The following is a 17,393-nucleotide window of genomic DNA, read 5'->3' as shown; positions in this document are numbered from 1 at the left end:
GGGAGTGGGGTGGAGAATTAAAATGTTAGGCGACTGGAAGCTCAGGGTCACGCTTGCTGACTGAATGGAGGAGTTCTGCAAAGCCATCGTCCAATCTGTGGTGTTCTCCCCAATGTAGAGGAGACTAGATTGTGATTAGTGAATACATTGTACTAAATTGAAAGAAGTTAAAAGTAAATTGCTGCTTCACCTGGAAGGAGTGTTTGGGGCCTTGGACGTTAGGAAGGGAGGAGGTAAAAGGGAACATGTTGCACCTCCTGTGCTTGCATGGAAGCCTGGTCTGGGAAGGGGAGGGGTTGTTGGGGGTGATTGAGGAGTGGGCCAGGGTGTCGCGGAGGGAATGGTCCCTTTGAAATGTGGAAAGGCGAGGGGATGATGTGCTTGGTGGTTGTATCATGCTAGAAATGGACGGGCTATAAAGAGCAGAGGATGATCTGTTAAATTTGGAGGCTGGTGAGATGGAAGACGAGGACATTGGGAACTCTATTTTGGTCTGGAAGGGAGTGAAAGAGACAAGAAAAGAGGTGTGGGAAATAGAACCAACAAGGTTGAGGGTCTTGTCAACCACAGTAGAGGAGAATCCTTGGTTGAAGAAAGAAGATGGCATATTGGTATGGAAGGTGGCATTGTCAGAACAGGTGCAACAGAAATGGACAAACTAGGAGAATGCAATAGAATCTTTACAGGAAGCAGGATGGGAGGAAATGCAGTCAAGGTAGCTGTGGAAGTCACTGGGTTTACAGTAGATATTGGTTGACAGCCTATCACCAGAAATGGAGATAGAGAAGTTGAGGAAGGGAAATGAGTCGGAGATAGATAATGTGAAGGTGAGGGAAGGGTGGAAATTGGAAGCAAGGTTGATGAAATTTTCCAGTTTGGAGTGAGAGCAGGAAATGCCACCAATGCAGTCATCAATGTCCTTGAAAAAGAGATGAGGGAGAGACTAGTAGTTGGGGAAGATGTATGAATCAGTGTGGATTTGTGAAGGATACGTCATGTCTGATGAATCTAGTTGCATTTTTGAGATCATGAGCATGGTGGATAGTGGTATGTCTAGAATGTTGTCTAGATGGACTTCCAGAAGGCAATTGATAAGGTTCCATACAAGAGATTATTAGCAAAAATGTAAGTACACAAATTAGTGGTAACCTTGTGACATGTTTGGTAATTGATTGAGAGGTAGGGGATAGAGTAGGGATAAAGGACATTTTCACTGATTGGTGGGATGTGACAAGTGGTGCTCCCCAGGGGTCTGTACTGGGGCATCAGCTTTTCACCATGTATATTAATGAGTTGGATGAAGGAACAGCCAGTTGCATATTCAAGTTTACAGATGACACAAAGTTAGGAGGTCCAATAAGTAATGTAGATGGGGGCAGGACGTTACAAAGGGACAGACAAAGTCATTAGGCAAAAGAATTCCAGATGGAGTCAATGTGGGAAAGTGTGTGGTGATCCACTTTTGATCAGAGATAGATAAATCAGAATACTTTCTTCATGTTAAGAGACCAGAAGATGTTGAGGAGAAAGGGAATTTAGGTCTCCATGTACACAAATCACAAAAAGGTAGTGTACGGGTAAAAAATGCAAGGAAAAAAGCTCATGGAATGTTGCTCCTTTACTCAAGGGGGTTGGAGAGAAAAATTCAGAAAGTGATGCTTCAGTTGCATAGACCCTTGGTCAGACACCATCAGGAGTGCTGCATTTAGTTTTGGGCATTAAATCTTAGGAAAGGTATGTTGGTCTTAGAGGGAGTACAGCGCATATTCACCAGAATTATACCAGGGCTAAAAAGGTTAAATAATGAGGACAGGTTGCATAAACTTGGTTTGAATTCTCTTGAGTTTAGAAGGTTGAGGAGTAATCTAATTAAGGACTTTAAACTGATGAAGGGTCTCAATTGGGTTGTGTTATGACAATGCTTCTATATTTTTTGTTAGTTTTTTCTTTTGCGGACCCATGTATTTTAGAATTATGGACATTGTTTTATTTGGGAAAACTGAAAAGGATTCCATAGATTTTTTTTCACTGGGGTCATTGGAAGGTCTTTTGGACTTAATTTGTAAACAACCCTTACTGGAATTCTCCTGTCCTCAGATAAGTACCCAGCAGCAGCTTTTTGACTTGGAGAAGATGTTAACAGAGAAGTGACAGGTCAACATTTAAGGGGTCAGGAGGCTTGACTCTTGAGATATTGGTTTTGGAGCCATAGAGTCATAGATAGATACAGCACCGAAACAAGCCCATCGGCCCACCAAGTCCGCGCTGACCATCAACCACCCATTTATACTAATCCTACATTAATCCCATTTTCCCTCTCACATCCCAACCTTCCCTCAATTCCCCTACCACCTACCTGCACTAGCGGAAATTTTTACAATGGCCAATTTACCTATCAACCCACATGTCTTTGGCATGTGGGAGGAAACCGGTGCACCTGGAGGAAACCCACGCGGTCACAGGGAGAACTTGCAAACTCCACACAGGCAGTACCCAGAACCGAACCCGGGTTGCTGGAGCTGTGAGGCTGCAGTGCTTACCACTTTTGTTTCACTTTGGACAGTGTGTTGGGGTGTGAACTGTTTTGAAGGCAGTTGGAGAAAACCAGCCAAGAGAGCAGTCACCATCAGCACCCTCTTCCATCTCTTTGAAAATCATGCGTAAGAATTAGAGAAACAGATGCTGCATTTCTCCTGAAAGGACTGCCAAAAACCCCAGTCGCCATGTTTCTCCTAGAAAGTCTCCCAAACTGATCCTCAATATCGCCTGAAAAGAACTGTTCTAGGACGATCCCAGTGACAGCCGTCTACGTGTATTTGGGACACCAGACCAAAAGGGACAACGGACATCTTTCCATATCACTTTATTCTTCAAGAATGAGCAAGTATTTGGCCAAAGTATTCTTTTTCTGTCTTTTCTTTGTAATGGAGCTCTAAAGAGAATATCATTTTATTTTTCGGTTAACCGATGTGTGTGTGTGTGTGTGTGTGTATGTGTGAGGGGCGAAAGTAAAAGGGAACTTTCATATTTCAATCTGTGTGTTAATGCTTTGCTTCGTTACTGGTTAAGTCTTGTTTTATAATAAACTGATAATTTTTTTGTTTATTAAAGAAACCTGGTTGGTGTATTTTATTCTGGGATAAAAACAGAGTCTGATTGACCGTATTGGTAATTGGGTAAACATTTAAATATATGTTGTGACCTGTGGAGAAGTGGAACTAGAAAAAACAGTGCACTCCTCCCACCTCGGTCGTAACAGTTGATACAAATAAACTATATTCTATAATTAGGGAATCCAGAATCCAGAAAAATTAGAGCTAGGCCATTGAGGAGTGAAATCAGGAAGCATTTAATGAAAGTTAATAAAAATCTGAAACTCTTCCTCAAAAGGCTGTGAGTGCTGGATCAGTTGAACATTTCAAGAGGTCATTGTTATATTCTTGTTAGGTAAGGACATCGAGCGATATGAAGCAAAGGCAGTTAAGTGTAGTTGAGGTATAGATCATCTATAATCCAACTGTCGGCACTAGCTCATTGGGCTGAATGGCCTACACCTGTTCCTGTTTTCATTTGTTCCTAAGGAAGGTCAAAAAAATTACTTCAAATTATTTGTTGTCATGGCAAAAGAAGTTCAATGCAGAGAGGAAGAACATGGAGAGACAATATAACATAAAGGGTACAACTCTAAAGGGGGTGCAAGAGCAAAGGGACCAGTCATTGAAGGTGGCAGGACAGGTTGAGACAGTATCTTGAGCTTTATTAATAGGGGCATAGAGTACAAGAGCAAGGAGGTTATGTTAAACTTGTATAAGACACTAGTTCGGCCTCAGCTGGAGTATTGTGTCCAGTGCTGGACGCTGCACTTTGGAAAGACGTGAGGGCATTGGAGAGAGTACAGAAAAGATTCATGAGAATGGTTCCAGGAATGAGGAACTTCTGGTACGAAGACAGATTGGAGAAGTTGGGACTGTTTTCTTTGGAGAAAAGAAGGCTGAGAGGAAATTTGATAGAAGGATTCAAAATCATGAGGGGTCTGGACAGAGTGGATAGGGAAAAACTGTTCCTACTTGTGAAAGGATCAAGAACGAGAGGGAAAAGATTTTAAGTGATTGACAAAAGAAGCAAAAGCAACATGAGGAAAAACTTCTTCACACATCAAGTGGTTCGGATCTGGAATGCACTGCCAGAGAGTGTGGTGGAGGCAGGTTCAATCGAGGCATTCAAAAGGGAATTAGACTGTTATCTGAAAAGGAAGAATATGCAGGGTTACGGGGAAAGGGCAAGGGAATGGCTTTAGGTGAATTGCTCTTTCAGAGAGCTGGTGCAGACACAATGGGTGGAATGGCCTCCTTCTGCACTGTAACAATTCTGTGATCTTGCGACATATTTTACAAAGTTCTAGCATTCCTGCATGTAGCACCATTTTCTACATTTACCAAATACCACAATTTTGCATAAAGAGGGCAATGAATTATCAGTTGATTTAAGTGATGACAAATCACTTGCGCTAAAAAATTACGACTTAATGGCCAAAACATGTTTACCCAAATAAACAACCTTACTTATGGGTAAACAGATGTTTTGGCCCCCAGCAAGTGAACAACTGCTTTGTTAGTGTGTACAAAATTACTACACATTAATGCATATTTACAATGTAAAAACACTTCTAACTCCCAGAGCAATTTTTTCCCCATAGAGTTTTCCTATATGGTTCACACAAAATTATTTCCTTTGTAGTGTAGAGTCTGTCACTCTAGCATTGGCCTTTATAACCACTCCAGGTGCTGCTCCACAAACCACTGACCACCTCTAGGCGTTTACCCATTGTCTCTCGAGACAAGGAGGCCCAAGAAATGTAGCTGGAAATACATTGGGAAGTGGGGCTGGTGGGGGAGCATTCACTATGGAAACCGCTTTTTGAGTGAATTATTCCATTTAACTTTCTGTGTGATTTGATCCTTCATGATCATTTCAGTGAATACTATGAACCTGATTTAACAGGAGATATGAGTTTAATATTTGCTATTGGTGTTTTTTATACAGCCTGAGGAGGGGGGGGGGGGGGGGACAAAATCAAACTCTCCAAATGTTTTTACAATTGGCAGCAGCAAACCAGGCAATTACATTAATTTATGCATAGTTTTGCTGAAGTCTCTATGAAAATTTTAACCTAACTTTTAGATTTTTAGATGCCAACTCATCTGTTGTGTTTGTCATCATTTTCTGTTTTTTTGGCATTTTCTTTTTGATCTGTAGCAATTACTATAAACTTTAGGGATAGTCTACAAAAATATTTGCACAGGAGCTGAGCTGTGAAGTTCATTAAAGCCATGTAGTTTAGAGTAATTTTTCAAGGCTGTGTTCCTAGTGAGAATGGGTTGGAAAATCTGGGGTTTAATATTGTAACCCTTCCTCCACTAAGAAAAGTCTGCAGGGGTTTAGGGTGGGAATGTTCACGGTGTTCAAACGGCCTCTGAAATTTCCTTGATTTTATTTCATTGGCTTACTCCTTCTTTAGAACTAATGTGTCTTCGATCACTTGATAGGACACAGAAACAATGGATGTTCTTCTAGAGCTAGTCAGCTCTGCTGAAGGAAACTCATCATTTGATATCCCAGGAGTCGACATCATCATTCAAAGGAAGGCAAGTACTCACCTCAATCATTCAGCCCTCAGGATAAGACTGTATAAGCTCCAGAACATTGCTAACCACCAGCATGTTGACTCTAACCTGTCCAAGAGACTGGCTATCGAATGCTAACTTGTCAGCAACATACAGCAAAATTGAGTGCAAAATGGCATCCGGCCCAAACATGCACCATTCTTGAGAAGTGGGCCAGGTTAAAATGGGGCTCCATTTTCAGAAGAAACAACAGAGTCGTATGTACCACATCTCCACACCTTAGGTAGAACAGGTAACACTGGAGCTCTAGAAGAAAGTCCAATAAACGACAAAATAGTTATTGGGATACAGAACAGGTCCTAAGAAGAGGGTTTTATAAAGTCTGAACTGATATTAAACGCTTTTACTGACAAAAGTAAAGGTTATGAATTGATAGATATGGATCTGAAAGTAAGTACGTACTCTGGGATAACTATAACGCAGTCGCTAAGGCTTATAGCAGCAAGTTCATGTAAACACGATTACCCCCTATACACGATTGCTGGGATAATGTGGTTCAGTATTCCTGGTAAAGAATCAAATTAAAAGAACAGACCTGTCATTTTGAGGATTCTGTAAAGCTGGATTCTGCCAAAAAAAGTGGTGAAATATGGTGTGGCGCTCGGGTACAACACAATTAATAAGATGCGAGTGGGTTTGTAATGAGTACTTAGAACTGTTGAAAATGCTAACCAGGTGTTTAAGTGAATGCAGTGAACATCAAGAAAGAATCCTGGGTTCCATTTCGCTCACTCTCCCATTATATCACCTTTCAATTTACCTGCTTCACTGCCTTTATATTGAAATCCCCTCTTTAAAAAAAATTGTTGTAGGTCACCCCGGTCTATTATTTGGATCTCTAATTCGAAGTGAAACGTGAGCTGAGGCTCTAGAGCAGAAGTAAGCATTCAGCTGAATAAATACTGTACCAAATCAGTCCTCTCCGAAGGTGTACTTGAGCAAGCATGTATTGGAAGTACAGCAACTGCTGTCACCAATGATTTTGACAATGAGGCAGTGAGGACATTAAACTGAGGCCCAGAGGTTTGCTGAGTGCCATCGATGAAGTGAATTCAGATGGAATTGGCCACCTGATTTGAGAATAAACATAATGGTCTGGAATTTGCAATGAGAATAACAGCAGTCACTGTTATAATGGAAGAAATCTGACAGGAACTTTTGGAGTACACACATGCACAGTTAAATGCAGAAATCCAGAAATTGTTGTCAGAGATACCTGCTCATCCAGAGGGTGTGCTGTTGCAGTCCTTGTCAATAGACTCAGTATTGAAGTGACTGCAACATTGTGAACTTGCTATACTAGCCCATGAGCTCTGCACTAAAAACACCTGAAAATATTGCAGCCGGTGTATTCAGGAGTAAGTGAGCTTTTAATGGTGTGGTAGTGATAATTATTGCTGAACAACCTCTCTAGCCCTGAAAAGTTAATTGTAGAAATGTAGAGTCTCATACAAAACAAAATTTAAAGGATTTTTTTTAACCTTTTCTGTGTCTCTTATCTCTGTCCCTTATTACTACTGATATACTTGCTTTGTGTACATCATTTAAATCTAATTTATATTTCCTGGTTTATACTACATGGTCTAGTTTCAGCATGTCTCTTTGACGATTCTTCAATCTGATTGGTTGAAGAGGCTCGCTATTGCTTGTCCTGTTCACAGACACCACAGATTCTCTGTGGAGGTTGCTGTATTGGAAAAGATGCCAGATTAGAGGAAATCTCAGCTGATAAACAGGCAATTTTCAGTGGGGTGATCAGTGGAAGCCGTTCCTTCACTGCTCGCAGCAAAATCTGGGTCATTGTATACAAGAATGAATGTAGAAATGTTCAGTTTCTCAGCATTGACATTCCTCATATTGCTGCTCATGAATCAGAAGAGAAACAAACTGCAGTGGCAGACCACTTCAAAATTAGTGAGTAAGCACAGCTATCACTGGTAACTTTGAAATGGATGTTAATGCAAATGGCCAATGGTTATTATTTTTTGGCTGATATAAGCAACTACTGATTTTAAATGTGGACGTTGAAGTAATGCCCACAAAAGGATATCTGACTCAACAAGGATAAAATTAAGTTAAGCAAACGAGAAGTGAAATACCTGACTGACTGATTCTGAAAATGAATAAAAACTGGGTCCTGCTGAAGTTGAAACACTGAGTAAGATGCCTTTTGCCATCAATATACAAAGGGATAAATTCTACCATCAGCACATAGGCATTAGCTTGCCCACTGTAAAACCTGTTCAGTTTTGATCATATTGAAAATGTTATATTTTAAATAAGAGGGGAAAATTACTCCCAAGATCTCCAAAAAGTTCTATCCATAGAATTTCTGGGTCATATTAAGCAGGCTGCCTGATGGCTCCATGAGTTTACCAATGATTTTGTACCTGTGCACTAGCTTTCATTGATTAGTGTACATGGACACCCAAATCCTTTTGTTCCTCCACAGCTCGTAGTCTCTCACCATTAAGAAGATATTCTGATTTGTCTTTCTCAGATCCAAAATGGATGACTGCATACTCCCTAACATTGAACTCCATTTTCCATAGTTTTACCCACTCACGTAGTCTGCTTCTGACCCTGTTGTAACTTGCTGCTCACCTCCACACAACTTACTGTGTCTCCTAACTGAGTGTCATTTGGAAACTTGGATATACAACTTCCTATTACTTCATCCAAGGAATATATATGCAGAAAAGCTAAGGCCCACTACATACCCCTGAAAAACACATTTCTCACAGAAAACTAAAGTCCTCATTCTTACTCTCTCAACCAATTATCGACCCAAGTCACAGGTTACCTTCAATTCTGTGTATTCTCATTCTTAATAATTTTGTGCAGAACCTTATTAATTTCCTCTGTAAGCCCATATACAGAACATCCATAGACACTCCCCTCTCTAACATGCTGTGCTACCTCTTCACCACCTAACCAAAAAAGCTCAATTCCTCCGTTCACAAGACACTCTTTTCCTCTTCCCTCAGCTCATATGACACATTTGTACAACACTTTGCTCCCAGGTTCATATCACATTTCCTCCTCAATTCACAAAGTATTCTCTCCCATCCCTGAGTTCATAAGCCATTTCCCTCTCTCTCCAAAGTTCAGAAGACATGTTGCTGCTCAGTGCATAATACAGTTCATAAGACACTTTCCTACCAGCCCACAAGATACTCTTTTCTTCCTCTCTCAAAGCTTGCAAGACATTGCCCCTCCCTAGCTTGGAAAGCAATTCCCCTCTCCCCAGTACTCAAGACACTCCCATCCCTCCCCAGTCCACAAAACTCTTTCCTCACTTTCACAAACACTTCACTCCATTCCTTGGTTCAGAAGCCACTTTGAATAATTCCCCCAATTCATACACACTCTTTATTCCTTCTTTAGTACATAGAGATATTGTCTACCAATCCCTCAATTCGAGAAGACACTCTCTTTCTCCTATCTCTCTAATTGAGATTATTTTTCCTCCTTGCAAACTTGCCAAACTTCAAAACTCGGAAATGCTGACAAACAGCTTCAGAAAAACTGACAGCTTCAAAAATGCTGACAACTCAAAAGACAACATAAAACTTAAAAACAGCCCTGAATAAAGGCATATGACTAAATCACTGTCTCAAGGTTAATAAGTTAAATTCCATATTATTTCAAACAAAAACAGTACATGCTCGAAATACCTAGCAGGCCAGGCAGCATCAGTGGAGGAGAAACAGAGCTCATGGGGGGAATATTATGCTCTCCCCATGGCAGAGGGGTAATTCTTGCTGAGAGCCACCCCCTTGTCCTGCTGCCAACCCCCCTACAATCCCCTCTCCTGCGAACCCCACCCCATGAGAGCCCTCCCACCCTGACCTTCCTGTGGCCTGGATCCAGCGTTGCTCCGGGGCCTTGGGTGGGTGCTGTACAGGCAGAACTGTGGTGGCACTGCTCAGTTAAAGAACTGCTGGCCTCTGATTGGCTAACAGCTCTCAGAGGGTGGGACTTCAGTCGCCGGGTTCCTTGATCCCGTGGAAGGCCCGCTGCTGTCCAGTTAGGCGCCTAATTGGCACTTGATTCGGCGGGTCTCCCATACAAAGGGCGACATGGGGTTCTCGCCAGCACTTTTGCCAGAGGTCAAGACCTCTGGCATCCAGATAAAATCCCAGCCAGCATTTCAGGTCTCTGTGAGCTTTTGGACAGAATTTTTCCAGCTCGCCGCAGCTTCAAAAACGGTGGGGCGCATGTGCGAGATTTAATCCATGGAGCTGCCGTGATATTTAGCACGGCAGCTCATTTACATGGCTGGGTCAGACCACCCCTCCACCGATGATGTGAGCCTTACATCAGTGGTGGGAAAGTTATTGGAAGGGATTCTGAGAGACAGGATTTATATGCATTTGTCAAGGCAAGGTCTGATTAGGGATAGTCAGCATGGCTTTGTGCATGGGAAATCATGTCTCACGAATTTGATTGAGTTTTTTGAGGAGGTGACCAAGAGGATTGATGAGGGCAGGGCAGTGTACGTTGTCTACATGGACTTTAGCAAGGCCCCGCATGGTAGGCTGGTCCAGAAGGTTCGAACACATGGGATCCAGGGTGAGCTAGCCAATTGGATACAAAATTGGCTTGGTGATAGGAGGCAGAGGGTGGTAGTGTTGGGTTGTTTTTCAGATTGGAGGCCAGTGACCAGTGGTGTGCTGCGGGGATCGGTGCTGGGCCCTCTGTTGTTTGTCATATATATTAATGACTTGGATGTGAATGTAGGGGGCATGATTAGTAAGTTGGCAGATGACACCAAAATTGGTGGTACAGTGGACAGTGAAGAAGGTTGTCTAAGGTTACAACAGGATATAGATAATCTGGGAAAATGGGCAAGGGATTGGCAAATGGAATTTAACGCAGACAAATGCGAAGTGATGCATTTTGGGAAGTTAAACCAGGGCAGGACATATACAGTGAATGGCAGGGCCCTGGGGAGTGTTGTTGAGCAGAGAGACCTTGGGATGCAAGTACATCGTTCCCTGAAAGTGATAACACAGGTAGACAGGGTGGTGAAGAAGGCGTATGGCATGCTTGCCTTCATCAGCCGACGCACTGTGTACAAGAGTTGGGACGTCATGTTACAGTTGTACATAACGTTGGTTAGGCTGCATTTGGAGTACTGTGTGCAGTTCTGGTTGCCGCACTACAAGAAAGATGTGATTAAGCTAGAGAGGGTGCAGAAAAGATTCACAAGGATGTTGCCTGGTTTGGAAGGCTTGAGTTATAAAGAGAGATTGGATAGGCTGGGTCTGTTTTTTCCCCTGGAGCAAAGCAGGCTGAGAGGGGACATGATAGAGGTATATAAAATTATGAGAGGCATAGATAGGGTAGATAGCCAGAGTCTGTTTCCCATGGTAGGGGTGACTAAAACTAGAGGACATAGATTTAAGTGAGAGGGAGGAGGTTTAAAAGGGATCAAAGGGGTAAATTTTTCACACAACGAATAGTGAGTATCTGGAATGAGCTGCCAGAGGAGGTGGTGGAGGCAGGAACAGTAGCAACATTTGAGGCATCTGGACAGGTACTTGAATGAGCAAGGCATAGAGGGATATGGAATTAATGCAGGCAGGTAGGATTAGTATAGATAGGCATTATGGTCGGCATGGACGCGGTAGGCCAAAGGGCCTGTTTCTACGCTGTATGACTCTATGACTCTAAAATCATGAGGGGTCTGGACACAATAGATGGGGAGAAACTGTTGTTATTGGCAGAAGGGTCCATTGCCAGAGGACACGGATTTAAGGTGGTTGGTAAAGGAAATAACGGCGACATGGGGAAAATCTTTTTTCACTGCCTGAGAGTGTGGTGGAGGCAGATTCAGTTGAGGCCTTCAAAAGTGAATTGGGTAATTACCTAAAGAGAAAAAAAATTGCAGGGCTATGGGGAAAAGGCAGGGGAGTAGGCCGAGGTGAGTTGCTTTTTGCAGAGAGCCAGCATGGACATGATGGGCCGAATGGCCTCCTTCTGTGCTGTAACCATTCTATGATTCTACCCCCATGACAAAACAAATTATTACTTGCCCTCCCCCCCGCCAAAAAAAAACTTACCTTTCAGTCTCGACCTTTCCCACCCTCCTCAAAGTTTATAAACTTTGAACCTTACCCCTTCCCACCACCCCCTGGACCAATCAGAAAGGCTTCATTTTCCTCCCCCCCCCGCCCTGAAAACATACTTCCTCCCCTCTCCCCACCAGGGCCCCGCATGAGTTCACCGGTCAGAGATCCAAAGGCGCGAGAGTCCTGGCAACCGGCTGGAATATGGTAATGGGATGACCGATGGGAGCCAGTAGGTAACATATTTAAATCCTGCTCCCGTCACCAAACGCCGGGGGCGGGGGGTGGGCGCTGCCGGTAATATGGGGCAGGGCCGTGGTGGGCCTCTCCTGGAGGCATTTTCCGGGCTCCACCCCCCCCCCACCCCCACCCCCCCCCACCCCGCCATGACCCCTGATGTTGAGGGACAGGTAAAATTCACCCCTTCATCAGAACAGTTCAGAGAGACCTGAAACATTAACTCTGTTTCTCTCTCCATAGATGCTGCCTGACTTGCTGAGTATTTCAAGCATTTTCTGTTTTGTTTCAGATTTCCAGCATCCACAGTATTTTGCTTTTGTTTCCATATTATTTCATTGGACTTCAAGACTTTTATTCGTGTCCGCAACTTTGCTTATCTTTTTTCTGTGAAAACTGTAACCCAATCGCCTCACATTTGACATGAAGAGAAGCAGTGGTGCAGGAACATATGACTTCAGCTGCAGCTATGACCAACGTTCCATCAGATTGTATTATATACAGGAAAAAGTGATGTGTGAAAAAATTTTGGAGCTGGAGGGAGGGGGTCTGGGTTAATGCCTCAAAGGAAATTTTCACTGTTCACACTTTTTGGTCCATTTTCCAATATTTTGAAGCATACAAGATGTTCAGCATTAATGAAAGTGAGAGACCCAGAGAAGGCTTGGGGAACACAGAAGGAAAGGCAACCCAGGGAGAGAACTCAGCAATGGCAAAGGTTGTCACCAGATACTGTTTGGTCTGCCCTCATGTCGTCTGAGCAATTACTGAAACCTGTTTATCTCAGTTTACATTTAGTTATGAAGCTGCAGATTTTAAAAAGCTTTTCAAATTTTACACAAGCATAGCAGAGGACAATTCTCTATTCAAAGAGAAAGATACCATAAACATTAAGGCAGCTTAATACTAACCTCAGTTAAATTTCTGTTAAGCTGGGAAACGGGTTACGTTGCAGGTTCAGGAACAAAACACTTGATTTTCACTTTGCTCTTTATTCACTCAAACTGAATTATGTTTTTCTATTTTAATCTATTCTTCCTACAGCAGATGACAAGAAAGTTGTGCAAGCTTCTTTTGAACACTTAGTACAGGAAAATACCTACTGGCTTTCCATCCAATCCAAGAGGGCCCTAGAATCCAAAACCAAAACAAAATTTTAGGATTGCAGGATTAAATTAATAGAAACATATCAGCATGGCTGTGTACATAGGGTACTAGGGAGTAGAAATTTGTTTTGGGCAGTGGTGCAGTGCAGTCAATGGAACTGAATGTTGGATGCTGCATATAACAGGCAGGGGCTTTGCTACCAACCGTTTTGCACCACTGCCTGAGACGAATTTCTATCCCTAGGAATCTGATGTATAACAATAGATTTGTAAATGATGAATGCATAATTTCAATTGTGTCCTTTGAATGAAATTACAATGAAATTAAGTATTTTAACATAGGCTGAAAAACACCTTCATGTATTGCATTTAGAAAAAAATATTAGACACCCATTTCACAGCAGCGTTACTGAAAATGCAACACTTGCATGGAAAGTTATTGTTGCCATCTGTGAAAAACAACATAATATTAAGTATAGACAGTAATCATGTTATCCTTTAAATGCTTTACTGACAGAATTTTGGAATGAACAGATACAAATGAACAAATGAAGCTTTTCTACAAACTTTAGACAATCAGAAATGCAAGTTTTAGCACAGTTAAAAAATGATTAAACACTTTGGCCTAGGTCTCCCCCTTCTGAATTTTCAGTGGATGTGGGGCGTGCTAAGGAAGAAAGGAATTCAGGGATATGCTGCGCTGTATCCCTGCCATTATGCAGTGTCCAGTTCCCATTGGGAAAACTGCACCTCCCCATATGCAAGTGGGTTCACTATAAATATATGCATATGCCAAGGTTCCCACCATTTTCACACTTTAGCATAAGTCACAGAGGTTGTCTGTTAAACACTAGTAGTAAGTGTTCAGAGATGAATGGACGGGGGTAAGAGGAAATCTAAGAGGAGCCCATGCTAGTGCTCTCAAGAGTGCAGCTATGCATAGATCCCATAAGTTAGATGAAAAAGTTTAGGAAAAACATTTTAAAAAGACAGATCATTAACCACTTCCTTCTCCTACTATAGCAGGCCCTCAATTAGCTTGTTCAGCAGATTGGTAAGAATATGCAGGGGTTCCTGCACGAGTAAACTTTTCTGAAAACTATACTATTGGATATATTTTCCATTCATTCTCTCCATATCACACTGACCGTTCCATTTGGGCTTCCAACAACAGGAGGCATTTGTGTTTTCCTTCTCTAATTATTGAATCAGGGTACAACTGAAAAATAGCTATACACCTATTAGGCTGGATTTTGTGGAGGAGGCAGGGCTCCTGTCGTTGGGCCTAAAAGACGGGGGTGGGGGGATGTGGAATCCCCACCTTGGCCTTTACAAGTTCACCCCCCACCCAGGAGCGATCCTCCAGTGTTTCGAAGCTCAAGTTTCCCGCACTGGGATCTCTGTCCCTTTAAAGACGGAGATCCCACCTCCAAGAGCTGCCAGCCAATGACAGGGCCAGCAGCTCAGCAGTATCAGCAGCACCACTGGGAGTGGTGGCCACTGCCAGTACTGCAGAAGCCTTGGACCTAGGGCCACGCTGGAACCCCGGAACTCCGGTAAATGAGGCAGGGTCGCTGGGGACAGTCTGGAAGGCCCCAGCGAGTGGGTGTGGGAGGGTGGGCATGAAATCCCGGGGTTGGGGGGTCAGAGAGTTGTAGGTGTTGCCAGTGGGGGTCCTCTGTGGGCCATAGATTGCCCACGGAGGAGGAACCCCCCACTGAAGCCTGCAGAGGTCACCTCATTTTACAAGATGTCCTCTCCACGTGGTGGAGCCCCCCCCCCCCCACCGTTAGAACCAGTGGCAGTGGAACAAGGACCTTAGTGGCTGTTAATAGGCCACTTAAGGACCTAAATTGGCCTCTGGGCAGGAAGGCTGTCTGTCGTCAGTCTATCCCACCCATTGCAAAATCGCTTGGCGATGGGGCGGCGACAGGCCCTCTGGCCCCCGTCACCTATCGCAATTCTATAGGCCCCCACCCTCGCCGACCTCTGACCCTGCCTCAGGGGGGCCCATAAAATCCAGCCCATTATATATAGACTGGAATACTTGTCATTTCTGTGTGATAAAAATCTCTGAAAAACTTGCAATGCCTGTTACACATCAGAATACAAACACCAACACCTCTCAATCACTATGTGGATTGCAATTCAGTGGCACGTAATTGTAAAGGCATGTATGTTATATAGTGTTAACACTTGGAAATTATACAAAGCTCTTTGCTAACTCTGGTAGCTCACTCAAGGAGCCATTATTCATGGTTGATACAACTGTTTGCAGGGTATTTGACCTTGTGGGCATTACAGCGGAATACAATCCCTTCCCACCTGATATCCACACGCGCACTTCTAGCAGGGATAATTGAATAACAATCAGGGACAGGAAATATGGGCAGTTTTCCCTTTGTAACCCAGGTCCCTGCAAGCAATTATATGAAATTAGCTAATTCAGCACAAGTCAGAAATTGAACCTGGGACCTGCTTGGTCTGTATGGTTCAGCTACTCACTGGATAAACTCAGTAACCAGTGGGGAATCAGCAAAAATGTTTTAACTGGGAAAACTGCACCTGATTCTCAATTCCTATTCAAATTGTAGCTTATGCATTATTGAAGCAGAAGGAATACAGTAATAAATGTTAAATTGGTTTCTGATTACTGGAATAAAGGCAAATAATGAAAAACTAGGAACTGAAGCCTCTGCCCCTGAAGGTTTATTTCCAGTCTAAATAACTGACTGTAATTTAATATAAAGATCTCACATTTGCCTGGTCCATAATTAGAGTCTGAGCACACACAATCAACATCAATTTTTTATGGCAATAGAAATACCACAGGTATAATTCAGGGAGTAGCCATCATTCACAGTTATAACAAGCAGCTACAATAAAACTACTATTTCAAATTTAAACCCACACCATCTGGTGCATGTTGGTTGGGGGGTGGTGGGGAGTGGGGTAAGATAACAGAGGGGGGATGTGTTCAAACCACTTTGCTGTCCCCCACCATCTTAACTTACCTGAAATCAGACACGCGAAGGTCACCTGCCTCAGAGGAAGGGCCCAAAGTTACATGACAAAGTCACAGGCTTAGATGGGGATGGACAAATTTCTGTGAGTAGCCGATATATCTACATGTCGAAGGTAGGGGGGTGGGGGGGGGAGAGGCGTCATCAGGGGCTGTACCACTCAGTCACTGGGGTCTGTTGGTGGTCGCCTAATTTCCTTCAGGAGTCAGAAGGGAATTTCCTAGCGATTTTTCCCAAATTGGCCTAAAGTTCTTTTCTGCTGCTCACAAGAGATTGCTTAGGTGCGTAGGGAGGGATGGTACATAGACGTTACATAATGCCAAAATAAGACAGACTTGATTGATCAGATGGTGTTTAGCTTCTTTTATGTTGTTTGTATCTTTGGATGCCTCTGTGCGTGTGTGTGTGTGTGTGTGTGTGTGTGTATACGTGTGTATACGTGTGTGTGTATGTATATATGTGTGTATTTATATGTGTGTATTTATATGTGTGAGCATGTGTATGTCTGTGTGTGCATTTGTATGTGTGTGTGCATGTGTCTCGTGCTCTCATTACCGTGTTTCTGTCTCACAGGTGTTAGTAATTATAATGGTTACATATCTCTCAATCGAATACAGGAGATAATCACACAATAATGAGATGCTCTGCTTACTTTCAAAATTAGATTTAAAAGTATCCAAACAACAAGTAGTGGATCCACTAGTTAGTGAGGCTAAAAGAAGTGAGGGGAAGAAACTGGGTTTAATAGTGCTTATTTTCTAACACTACGTGGCCTAACACTGGAAAATGGTTTCCGAGATGCGTGAACACATTTCTGATGGGATTTGCACCGGATGCCTCCTCACGACCACCGACAGCGGATCTGCAGATCAATCAGATTATGACTTTAATCAGTATGCAATGCTGATTTTACACTAGTGCTGCCTATTTTGAACACCACATTCCAGCCTACACCATGTCGTAACCTTGCAAAGCTGAACATGCCATTAAACGGCATGAAAGATTCCCAAGATCACTACTTAAAGGAATCATAGATGACTTGCAGGTTAGCTGCTGGATTAATTATCCTGGCTGCTGGTCAGGAGCTTTGTTTTTGGAGCTTTCCTATACTTGCCTAAAATTTCAATAGTCTATAGGGAGTAGTTTGGCTGGTGCTGAGGTACTTTTTTTTGGTCATTTCAAAGCTTTTGCTGAAACAAATTGCTTCCAGATATGAATGGCCTGGTCGGCCTTCCTCTTGTAATTGAGCAGGACTGGGAGAATAAAGAG

The 17,393-nt window shown here is 43.0% G+C and overlaps 1 protein-coding gene across 1 annotated transcript in view; it reads right to left on the bottom strand.

Annotated features, from left to right (window-relative positions):
* LOC137375617 (collagen alpha-1(XXIII) chain-like) overlaps positions 1–17,393 on the bottom strand; it is a 339,099-nt gene that overhangs the window by 161,410 nt on the left and 160,296 nt on the right. Inside the window, exon 6 of the mRNA XM_068042994.1 lies at positions 13,099–13,125. Coding sequence (XP_067899095.1) covers positions 13,099–13,125 — 27 coding nt within the window. The remainder of the gene's footprint in view (positions 1–13,098; positions 13,126–17,393) is intronic.

The sequence above is a fragment of the Heterodontus francisci genome, chromosome 12, assembly GCF_036365525.1.
Source record: "Heterodontus francisci isolate sHetFra1 chromosome 12, sHetFra1.hap1, whole genome shotgun sequence".
NCBI lineage: Eukaryota > Metazoa > Chordata > Chondrichthyes > Heterodontiformes > Heterodontidae > Heterodontus > Heterodontus francisci.
Note: the sequence above shows the minus strand (reverse complement) of the source record. Positions and strands in the feature narration are given on the sequence as shown.